We start from the raw sequence: 12,788 nt of genomic DNA on the forward strand, positions 1-12,788 counted from the left end.
TAGACTTAGTGCATGCATACACACACACACACACTAGATCTGGTATCAGTCTCAAATTAAATTTAAACCAGCTAATTAATTGAAGCACACTAATGTGTTTAACCCAATGTTGCACGAAGCGGGGACGCGGAAGCGTCATTTTCCAAAAATCTAGGAAGCGAAGCGTCTACTATATATATATATATTTTTATTTTTTTATTTTTTTGCTCTTATATTAAAAAACATCCAAAATACCAAATTAGTTGTAGAAGACATGAAAACATGCATATTTTTACATAAATCAAGATAGATATGGCATCCATTGTACATCAATGATTAAGTATTCCAGCATCAACCATCTACAATCTAGATTCCTCTTCTCTTGTCTAGCCTTTGCCTCTACTTCAATTCTATAGGGATTTTAGTCAACATTGCCTAATTTTGATCAAACAGCTTAATCCAAGCCTTATAATATGGTAAAGAAAGCTTAACATGCCTGATCAATGATTTTGACTTGAGTGAAGGGTACATAATTGTTAAGGCCATGACAAAGGAGTTCAACAATCAATAACACCAACACTGGGGAGGGTACATATAGGGCTTGTTGCTCTTGATTAAATGCCAATCACATGCCCTCATACATGATATAATCCAATGAAACGCCACAATCCCATTGATCCTGAAAACTGTTAAGTCTGTTGAATTTTGAATGGGATATGAAATTCTATTTTCTCCATATGAAGTCCGATGAGGTTGGAACCACTCTCAAACATCCTGAGTCATTTCATGGTAATGTTAAAAATTTAAGTAAAAGGATGGAAATGAAAGATAAAGGAGAATGTCACTTTTACTTTAAGAATTTAACATTACCATTAGGGAGCGCCTTGGGAGTATTCGGAAAGTGTAGTTCCTCACAGAACAGTTCGAAATTTCCAAAAACAAAAAAAGCCCCGCGGAACCGTCCACCTTCTCTTGGATCCGCTCGTGATCCGCGGTGGATACACGCCCGAACCTCCACAGATCCGCACTTGATCCTTTCTGGATCCGCGGATCGGGAAATAGGAACCGCGGATCGGGCAGTAGGAGCCATGGATCGGGGCCCCACAAATCCATTTTTGTAGGAACCGCCAAAAAAAAGATGATCCGCGGATCCGATTTTCCGATCCGCGGTTCCGTCGAAGGATAAATCGGATCCGTGGTTCCGTCGAAGGATCAGTGGCGGATCCGTACGGGAGGCGGATCTGCCTTTGGATCCTTGGGGGGGGGGACGGTTCCTGCAACACTGGTTTAACCAGAAACAAATTATGCACAACGAAACTTATAAAACCAACAATTAGATCATGCACAGTAACATATTGCACACGAGTTTTGCCAAATCAATAGTTCTTCATTAATTATTCTCAAAACCTACTTGGGCTCCCTTACTAGGATAATGGTCCTTGAGGAAATTGCATACACAACAATTACCTTGGATCTAATCTAGCGGATCAAGCCCTAGACCTGCCCTCGGTCTGGATGATCTGGATCTCCTTTGTTGCTCCGTGCTCTTTCCTCAGACCTAGCATAACTGAGTATCTCAATCATAACAAATAGAAATATTAGCCATGCAAATCTCTTGCTTACATGAGAGAATCTCTCTCTCAATGTCTTGTGATCCCGCACATCTGTGCCCTACTCGGCCCTCTCAGCTCTCTTGCCGAACACCTTCCACAGGCCCACTCGGCCCTCAAAAGTTTGAGGCAACCTTCTCCTGGTAGAGCTCGAAGGAACATCTCGCTCCTCCTCCAGATCTACAGGCTGTGTCCCTGTTGCTAGTCCATACTCATCTTAGGAGCCTCTTGCTCCTGATCCTCTACCCCTGCTGGCTTGCTCAACTCTCTCGGCCCGTCTAGGCTTTGACAGGCTCTCTCAACACTTCACAGGCTCTCTCAACTCTCTTGACAAGCCACTAATTTGAGGCCTACTTAGCCCTTCCACAGATCTGAGGCCTACTCATCCCTTTCACAAATCTGAGGCCTACTCATCCCTTTCACAAATCTGAGGCCTACCACAGGCCCTCTCTGCCCTCTTGGCCTTCTCCTCCACAGGATGCTCTCTTGTCATCTACCTTCCATAGGCCCTCTCGACCCTCAAAGGTCTGAGGCCTACTCGACCTTCTCCTCCACAAGGTGCTCTCTTCCTGTCTACCTTCTCCATGCCCTCTCAGCCCTCAAAGGTCTGAGGCCTACCCAACCTTCTCCTCCACAAGATGCTTTCTTGCTGTCTACCTTCCACAGGCCCTCTCGATCCTCAAAAGTCTGAGGCTTAATCGACCTTCTCGTCCATAATATGCTCTCTTGTTGAGCTACAAGACAAGAATGAATCACTCACCCTTGTACTTATACTTCTCCAAAGGGTGTAATACCATGGGTAATACCATTGGCCATCATAATACTTGGTGGAATACCATGGTCTATGGGTGCAATGCCCTATCACTTAGCCCACTTGCCCCACATGTGAGAATACTCCCGATGCTACCCAAAACATCTTGCCATCCCGTTTATAACAATTTTTGAGTCTGCAAACACCTGGAGCTCATTGACTCCTTGATCTGCAACCAATTTGAATAAAAGCTTCAATGCCATTAGCTCAACAAATTTGTGGTTGCCTCTTTTCCCCGCACCGCTACCCCCCCACAAGCTACCTTGAATTTAAATAAATGTGACTCATTTAAAAATAATGAACCACCTGCTTGACTAGCAGTATTATTATCTTGACTATCCCTGTCAAAATACCTCCAGGCCTCATTCTTATCAATCTGTGGGTGACACAAAATCCTATGCTTTTGAATTTTTGGAGATATTTTGAATCTTGAAAGTACTAACCTGATTTGGGATGAACATTGATATGATGGCATAAATATATCTTGAAAAATGTATTCATTGCAAGCTAGCCAAATACCCCATGAGACTACTAAAAAGAGAGCATGATAGGGTCTATGTATTCGTTTGTAAACAAATTTTGTACACTCTTTACATTGAGGCCTTGCCATCCTCTCCTCAAGCAGTTTGCAAGTCCATTTCTTCTCACACCTATCTAGTATAAGGACAAATGACTATCAAATTGTGTTTTGTTTCCAATGTCTGTTTGCGAAAGGTGCATCTTTTAGGCCTTGGTCTGCTTCTTCTTTGAGGAACCTCCCAAGTTAAAGTGTTATTTCTCGTCACTAGCCACATATACCTTAGTCATAAGAGGAGTTGACCACTTCCATATTGCCTTCCACCACCATCCTTCATATTCTTGATATGTCTCCATTAACATGGCCCATAGCCTTGTATCCCAATGCAGGGATGTATTCATCCTGCAAAGGATTTTTGGACCAAACCAGTGCATCCTATTAAGCACTAATACAAATATGGCTCTTTTTGGGTTGGTTGGAGTCCACATAAATTTTCCACTATGCATTCTCCTCCTCTAAAAGCACTATCCTCTCCCCAACAATCCATTCTTGTTTCCCTAGTGATGAATTCACTACATCCACAACCTGATCAAGATGAAAAATACCTTGACTCTGCAACTTAGACATCAGCCCTTGAGATAATTTGTAGACTTCTTCATAACACACTCAAGGCTTTGTTTCAATCCTTACTTCCCCCCCATTGCCAACTTTCCAAACAATCCATTTCCCCACTAAGGGAAAGACAAAACAAGAACCTTGCAGAGGGCCGATACATTATGAATGTTTTTTTTCTCCATCCTTATCCACTCATGAATTGTTAGGGGTTCAATATTTTATGAAGAATGACCTGCCTCCACAGTCCCTATTTGAGATTATCTTCCATAATATTTTAGCAACCAAACCCTGACCAAAATAGTGAATATTTTCAAGTCCCCAACGACCTACTTCCTTATGTTTAGCCAATGACTATCACTTTACCAAAGGAATACCATCTCTTTCTCTATTCCCTACCCACCTAAATGTACATTTTTCTTGTATCACTTCCAACATCCTTTTGGAATGAAAGTCATGTAGTACCAATACACCGGTATTGTCTTCAGCATTGAACTAATGTCAATCTACCTCCTAGCGAAAACCATCTATTGCACCATATCTTGGTTCTCTTTTGAATCTTTTTTATCATCCATTTTCAATATGTCATCCTATAGTCATTAGGTTTTAGAAAGAGACCCAAATATTTAAACCCTCCTTGTAGAATTTCCTTGAAATTTTGCTATTGCTCGAATGAACAAATTTGAAACTAATTTGTAACCCAAGACACATAATTGCTCTACTTATTTGCAGCGGATTAGGAACAAAAAACACAGTCACACAATAGCAAAAACATAATATTTTTCCAGGGAACTCAAATGGGAAAACACTCTACTTGTTTGAAAATTTTATTGATAGAAATTTGAGCAATAGATCTCTTTGAATACAACTGTTTCAATCATAAAACAATCTTGCTCTCCCTGCTTGTGCTAAGCTTGAAACGCCTTATAAGAAACCTAATCCTGCTTCCCAATTTCCTTGCGCACTTCTAAAGCCCCTATTTCCTAGTGCATTCGCCCTAAATCCTTGCACATAGGGAGCTCCCATTATTTAGGAATTAATTCCTAAATCGTAGTACACATCCCAAGTTAAAAATCCCTTCCACCAATCTGCACACAAGCTTCTCCTTGACACTCTCTCTCTCCCACAAGCTTCTTCACCCAAACTCGTGCTCTCTATTATCTTGTCTCACAACCTTGTGCTCACACAAAATAATGAATCAATTATGTGCGTTCGTCCTCCTTATAAGCAATTTGAGCAAGCTACATCTGACAAGTATATTTTTGGAACTCGGTCTTGTGATTGACTAGTTAACTGAGTCTAATTGACTCATGTAACTCGTCTTGCCTCAATTAGAAACTGAAGCTCACTTGGTTGTCCTTTTCCAAAGATAACTTGCACTAGGAGACAAACGAACTGAGCCTCCAACTCTTGGGCTTGAGTCAAATTGCTCCATGACTCGTCCTAATTTATAGGAACCCATCCTTAATTATAGGAACTTGTGCGTGCTACTATTTTCAACACTCCCTCTTAGCAAGGAAGGTGCTTCTAGAAGAACCTCGTGACCTGGGTCTGTCTTCAACACTACCATGTTCTCTGCTGCTACAACTGCTCCCTCTGAACTAGAAGACTTCCTTGCTTTCTTCTGCGGAACCTGATTTGAAGGCCTGTTCTTTCCAACCATGCTCTGCGAGTCCATCACTTCAGTCATAAGTACCATGTACCTTGTTTACCTTTATGGCTGCTTCCTCTGGTTGAAGGTGATACTGAAGATCCAACTCTATCCTGATATCCCTTAAACAAATCCTCTGCCCACTTGGCTTGAACTCTCCCTATACTAGGAGTCTCTGACTGAGTGGCTGCCTCCACTCGCCTTGGGCAATGGTCTTCATCATCCTGTTGGTCGGCCCAATTACCGACTAGCCTAGACTCAAACTGAGATACTGGTTGAGGCTCTATCTTGAGTAACTTCTTCTCAGGTACTCTAATATGCTCTTGCTGTAAGGACTCCCTCTGAGTTCTGCTCTCCTCAACCATCACTTCTCTACTCTTAGCTCTCCCTGCCTTGCTGCTCAAGGCTACACTTGTCTCTACTTGGAACTTGTAGAGATTCTTCATCCTCACACCTATCTGCTTCTTACATCTAGAAGCGAAGTGCTGGAGGTAAGCCTTACCTCTCTTGAAGATGACATCATAACCCTTGTCCTCAAGGGTAGTTACCGAAGCAAGATTCTGCTTTAATCTTGGCACATAGATGACATATTTGAGATGGAGAAGATTACCCTACTCCCTCTGAAAACTAACAATACCAACTCATCTAGCTGCATACATACCATCATCTCCTAGCTCAATCTGAAACTTCATGTCCTTCTCCTTCAGGCTGCTGAAATTATTCTTGTTCCCAGTCACGTGGAAGGATGCTCTTGAATCAATTTACCATACATTGATGTCTGCTGAGCTTGCCATGCAAGCTATCAATGAGAAATCTTTCTCGAACTAGGCAGGAAATACATCTGCCTCCGCTGATGCAGCTACATGATCCTTACTAGACTCCTTCTTCTGCTTAGGACACTTAGTGGCATAGTGTCCAAACTCATGGCAATGGAAGCACTTGATCTTGCTTAGATCCTTCTTCTTGCCTTTCTGACTAGACTCAACCACTCCTTGGCCCTCCTTGCCCTTGGCCCTCTTTCCCCGTTTTGAGGTGCGGTCAGCATCCAACAAGTGTCGGCCTGTCCTCTTCAAGGTCTGTGGTAGGCCCTGCGGCCCTCTCTCTTGCTGCCCTCTTCCACACGAGAATAGTCCTTCTTGCTTTTTGTTGGTGTGTAAAAAGAAATGTCACATCATCTATATATACTAGTCGAATGGGGGTAAAATTACCCAAGGGACACATCCTTTCATTAGCTGGGCCGACTTGATGCTTCAAAAATCAAATTTTTAATTTGATCTTTCATAATTCTTCTAAGCTGACTTAGGCATGTGGGAATTCCTCCCGTTGCTACACAAAAAATCAACATAATCCACCTCCTTTTGCTACACTGTACCTTTCAAAACCCTGAACCTCCATGAATCTTCCTCGAGCTAAATTCCCCCAGTATCCAAAACCACTATCAACAATGTTTATGTGTTGTGAGTCAAACGGGTTATTTTGCTGGAGTAAGGTTGTTGTTGCATCTCGAGTTGAAGTTTTTGCAGTGATTGTAAAGTTTTGAATCAAATTGCATTGTGTTTGGTATCAAAATAGTTTCCAATTTTATGCACTTCCCTCCTGTTCTCTACATGTTGATTTGTCTCTCAATCTTACTCACTTCTTCTGTTCTTCCGAGGACATCGATAAACATTTCATTTTCTAAAAGGAGGGGTAGTTGGGAGGGTAGGAATCTTGCTACTCATTTATATGATTGTTGCTGTGCATGATTTATTCATATGTTTCTGTCTAATTCTTATGTGTAGGGTAATACTAATAATGCAAGGGAGCACAAGTCCCATTGTGCAGTCACCTGCTGGTTCTAGGCTATGGAGGCCAGCGGCCCAAAGAAATTTGAGAAATTCATGGTCAAAGATTCTTGGTCAAAGAGCTGCATGGATATCTGCATCATCCAAAGCTTTTACAATTGCATCATCACTCATTAATGCTTATCTTAATTTAAGGTAATCCATACATTTTGCTCTCTAATGTTTCTTGGGGAATGCATGCTTTACTGTTTGGGAATGTTTTATTGATGCAGGTACATGTCTACAATAAACTTGGGAGTCCTGAAGGAGATGGATGGTATTTGTGATAAAAGTCATGCAAAGTTATTTCGTCAACAGGTTTGCAATCACTTACTGTTGTCTTCCTAGTTCTGGACTATTATGTTGCTTGTATAAGTTTTTACTGTTCTGTGCTTGATTGGCCACTATACAGGATCCCTGTATGTTGATTGAAAGAATTTATCAGTCTGCATTATGATCTTAGTAATTTTCAGGTTCCTTTCTATTATTCTAGCCTTTGCATGGCTGTACCGCAATTGCATTTGAAGTATATTTGTGTGTACAAAGCTGAATGACTTGTTCTAGATATTAGTAAAATCAGAGCAACAACCAGGAAATATTAAAATTATGCACTGTGCAATAAAGTTTAGGAGTTATTGTCTATAAAAATATCGATATAGGGAACTAAATATGATTTAACAGCTCTGCAATCTGTCACTTGTTGAACAAATGTTTGAGGATGACATACCCATCAACATGATAATTATAATACAATGTCCATAAGCATACAGTTCAATGTTCAAAAAGTTAGAACCAGAACTGGGACCACTCAAGGCTCTGACCAGAATGGAACCGACAAACCATTTTTTGAACTTGTTTACTAAAAAATATATAAAATATGCAAATACACACACACACACACACACACACACACACACATATATATATTTTCATTCATGTATGTCGATGTAAATCCAAACCATTAGAGAGGTGTGAGGCAAATATGGGAGGGGCTTCCCCTTTATTTTCTGTTTTCCATCCTTTTTTTCTGCACTGTTGTTTTCTATGGGTCCAGACCTGTTTAGAACAGGAACAAGGTGATTTAATTGGTTCCATGCCAAACCAGGTGGTTCACTACGGAACCAACCAATAGTCCAGTTCAAGGCCTGCTTTTGTGATGGCGGGTTGAACTGACTGAACTGGCTGGTTTCGGTTTTGGTTTGGCATTTTCTTAATACACTGATACAGATAGAGATTTTATTCTAGGAGATGCTATATAAGGGGATAACATCCATTCTTGACTTTCACACCCAATTATAGGGCTTATGCATGTTTGTATTCATTACTTTTATTGCAACATGATTAAGCTGTCATCAGTTAACAACTATTAGCTATCATATAAATTGAACCCCTTGACTGACTGTGGGCCAAGATTACAAGGCTTTTGGTATTTGTACTTTTGTGAGAATCCAGCAACCCTTGTATACTTTAAAGTTAAGAGATCTCTTACACCTTAGGTTCTTAGAAGGACTTCTCCCCAAATTAAACAAAGAAAAAAAGGCCACTAGCATTCATAACATTTGCTCTTTTTCAATGACTTAGAGAGATGCATTTCATGCTACTTAGAAATAGAAATCCATTAATGTACAGACATTTGATGTTACAGGATGTGATTCTCCACACTTGCAATATGGCACACTTAAAACAATGATTAGAATTAGTGTATGTTTGGGTTGGTATTCCAGTTTCCATGGCACATTCTATTTGTCATCTTTGTAGTAGCTTGCAATGCATTCGGGATTGTGACACTTGAATCATGGATTGCCTGCATAGTGGATAATTCTGACATCGTTATGAGAACTCAAATGGCCAGTGCCAATACCTCCCCATATTCATGGGTCGGCACTAAGCACTTTTGCCTCTCCCAACACAGTGGTATGGCTTAACACAATGTTGCACCTCATCTATACAACCTCCAGCACAAGATGACTCCTTTAGTGCTAAGCATAGTAACAATATGTAATAAGTAATAAAACTCACTGTTTTGGGTACTCCCATCGTTTCCACCTTGTGGGGATTGCGGGCTTCAAGGTGGGGTTTATTAATTTAGTCCCCAACTAGAATTGTAATCTTTAGAAAAGATGTAGATTCTCTTTAAGATTGGGCTAGCAAAGACATGTTGGTGCTACTTGTATATGTGGTGAGGGGTTGTTTGTATAGTCCTTGCTTAAACCCCTGGTTTGTACTCTTATCACTTGAGATATCTTAGTTACATGATATAAAATGCATGTTTTTGAATAGTAAAATCTCACCAAGCAAACTCCACTTGCAATGAAAAGGAGGCAGTTGGTTAAAGCTTGTCTACAATGTATCAACTTCATCAAAACATGACAAACTTTGTTAAACTTGCTGGAAACTCGCAAAATTGGCTAGACTCGATTAAAACTCAGTTGTATTCAATCAAAACTTGGCTAGACTTGTTCAAAACTTGACAATTTTTGGGCAAAAATTGGATTTCATATATATTTTTAATTTTGGTGGGATTTTGTGGAGTTTTTACCAAGTTTTCTTGAGTGGTTAATGTTGAATTTTGTGCAACTAAGGGAGAAATTTCCCTGGAAAAACACATTATGAGTTAACCCCTTTCACCCTTGAAGCGAATTATTTCTCAAGTGCAAATTATTTTTTCAAGTGCAAAAGTTATTTCAAAATTGTTTTTTAAAGGTATTTTGACATGTGCAAAATAAAATTACTTAAATTGATCTATTTCGATATGTGCAAAAATGGATCACTCTAGGAGCTTCCAAATTTCTAATTCAAGTTAGGGATTTTGTCTCAAAGATTCCTATATGTTGAAGAGAAGCCTTCATTTGCAACACATCGAGTTCTCTAGCTCTCGCATTGGTGATCAATCCCTCACATCAGTAATTTATCTCTCTTATTGTTAGCAGATCTATTGTATATTTGCAGATCTTTAATTATCAGTGGCAAATCCCTTATCATCGTTGGCATATCTCTTATTATCAGTCGCAGATCTCTTATCATCATTGGCAGATCTCTTATTATTAGTGGTAGACCTCTGATTATGAGTGGCAGATCTCTTGTCATCACTAGTGATCTCTTTTGCATTGGTGATAAAGCCCTTGCATCAGTATTTTATCTCTCTCACTGTTAGCAAATTTATTGGAAGCCTGTTATTTCGTTTCATCATTGGCAGATCTAGTGGAGATTTATCTCTCGCATTTCTGGAGATTTCTTTCTTGCATTATTGTTTGGAAGATTTCATATTATTGGCAAGATCTCTATCTTGTATTATCATCGGTGGCAAATCTCCCTTGTATCAGTTTTTGCAGATCTCCTATTCGCACTTGTAATCTTTGCTGAAGGATTGAAGGATCTGTTATTCTACATTTGTGATCAAATCTCTCACTTCAGAAGATCTGTCCTAGTTTGAAAAGGGGTAATGTTGTTGTCATTGAGAAAAAGGTTTTGTACTCTACTTATGTATCTCTACTGAACATTTGCTGAAGATCTAATAGAAGAATATTATTAAAGGGTTTTCCCCCACAGTGGGGTTTTTCCCTGGTCTTGGACCAAATCTATTGTCTTACTGTTCATTGACTATCTTCTATATGGCTATTGGTTACTGTCTGCACTTAAAGGTTGAAGATCTAAGATAATTAATTTAAAAATTGCAAAATTTAACATGGTATCAAAGCTGTGGTGAAGATAAGCTCAAGAACAATAAGCTGAAGGCAATTATCTGTTGAAAGACCCTATTTGCTACTCAAAATACAACAGTATATCAATTCAGATGGCTACATCCTTCTTCAAGGACAACGAGAAATTGACAGGGGCTTCAAATTATGTTGCATGGAAACTTAGGCTGGACACCAACTTGGATGGAGAAGATGTTCTAGAGCTATGTCACAAGGTTCGTCGAACTTTAACCTTGAGGTTCGAATTTTGGCGAACCTCATCGAACCTCATAGCCAATGACCAAGTCCATAGATCAAAACTAATAACTTCATGTCACAACTCAAGCTTGTATTTTATCCTTGCAGTTTCCAAGTTTGTGATAGCATATTTTATGTTTATTGATGTTGATTTGTTACTATTTTATCCTATAATTCATTTTAAATTAATATATGTTTATATATATAGACGAACCTAATAGCGAACCTCATCAAAAAATTCGAACTCAAACCAAACCCAATCATTGTCGAACCCGAACTCAAACCCGAACCATGTGACATTGTTGTAGAGTATGTCCAAGGAGGTGTACCCCAACCTCCTAAAAATGCCCCTGCTGCTGCTAAAGCAAGATACAAGAAAGGTGAGTTCAAAGCCTGCAAAATTATTATTGATTCTTTGAAAGATCATCTTCTTACCTGTATCTCCAAACTGAAGACATCTTAGGAAATGTATGACAAGACTGTTGGCATGTTTGAAGTCCAAAATCTGAATCACGTCCTTGACCTGAAGAAACAACTCAAAGATATCAAATTGAATAAGGGAGAATCTATTCAGTCTTATTTTATAAGGATTACTGAACTCAAGGACCAAATTTTGTCTGTTGGCGAGCCCCTGTCTAATAGGGAATTGGTACACCTACCCCTTGATGGACTTCCTGCAGCTTGGGAAGTATTCATTACTACTATCAACAATAACAATGTTCTGCCAACTTTTGATGAATTGATCGGAAGATGCAAGCATGAAGAATCAAGGATTATTTCAAGGGGCAACATTCAGTGACATGAAGAAGGAGAACCATCTGTCTTCGCTGCACAAGCAAAGAAAAAGAAAGGAAAGGGAAAATCTTATAAGCCAAAGTCCAAACCCAAGTTTTTCAAGAAGAGCATGAGGAATGTTGAATGCTTTAACTATCACAAGCATGGGCACTATGCTCAAGATTGTCCAGGAAGGAGATCCTCTTATAATCAAAGGACTAGAAACAACTACAATAATCAATCTCCTGATCAAAAAAGGAGGTATTGTGGAGGAAGAAGATATGAAGGAAGAAGCAATGCTTGCAGTGATCGTGATCAAGAGCCTCGTCCTCAAAAGAGATACAAAAATAAAGGTATGAAAATAATGTTGCTGCCTCTCAATCTTAGTACTTCACGATTTCAGCTTTGTCTAGTGCTTCTCCTCTAGATTCTTTAAACAACTGGTTAGTGGATAGTGGTGCCTCTAGGCACTTCTCTAGTTATAAAGAAGTCCTCTCTAATTTGTTTGAGAGGGAGATTGGTTTAAACATTATCCTTGGAGATAACACTACATACCCTGTAAAAGGGTTTGGTTCAGTTTCTTTTCATTTGGATCTTGGAGAAACTACTCACCTTCAAGATATTTTATATTTACCTGGTCTAAAGAAAAATATTGTATCTATATATGCTCTAGAAGATAAAGGAATGAAGGTGGCTTTTATAAAAGGAAAAGTGTTAACCTGGCCAGAGAAAACAACATGAAAAATGCTTTTACTCTTGGATAGAGATTCGAAGGGCTTTACAAGGTCAATGAGAGACCTATTAAAGCTATGGCTCAAGAATGTAATTTCAATCAGATCGAGTTATGGCATCGCAAATTTGATCATCTTCATTATAAGTGTTAAAATGGGCAACTAGGGCCAAATTCCACCTTAGGATAGCTCATATGATGGAGATGATTATTGCATTGGATTCCTCTTTTTTGTTGTTTTTCCACGACCTTGGGTCTAGGATAGAGTCTTAAAATCTTTGGCGCTACCAAAGCAAGAATCACAATGATACTACTTTGCACAGCGGAATATAAACATCAATAAATC

At 39.5% G+C, this 12,788-nt stretch overlaps 1 protein-coding gene across 6 annotated transcripts in view; it reads left to right on the top strand.

Moving 5' to 3' along the window:
- LOC149263254 (uncharacterized) overlaps positions 1–12,788 on the top strand; it is a 463,048-nt gene that overhangs the window by 44,549 nt on the left and 405,711 nt on the right. For all 6 annotated transcript variants that reach the window (XM_089425983.1, XM_089425987.1, XM_089425985.1 and 3 more), the window contains 2 exons: positions 6,962–7,159; positions 7,237–7,321. In XM_089425983.1, the coding sequence (XP_089282109.1) occupies positions 6,975–7,159; positions 7,237–7,321 (270 nt within the window). In that variant the 5' untranslated portion in view covers positions 6,962–6,974. The remainder of the gene's footprint in view (positions 1–6,961; positions 7,160–7,236; positions 7,322–12,788) is intronic.

Source organism: Pinus tabuliformis, chromosome 6 (genome assembly GCF_031772625.1).
Source record: "Pinus tabuliformis cultivar Carrire ecotype Pingquan chromosome 6, CPIR1, whole genome shotgun sequence".
NCBI lineage: Eukaryota > Viridiplantae > Streptophyta > Pinopsida > Pinales > Pinaceae > Pinus > Pinus tabuliformis.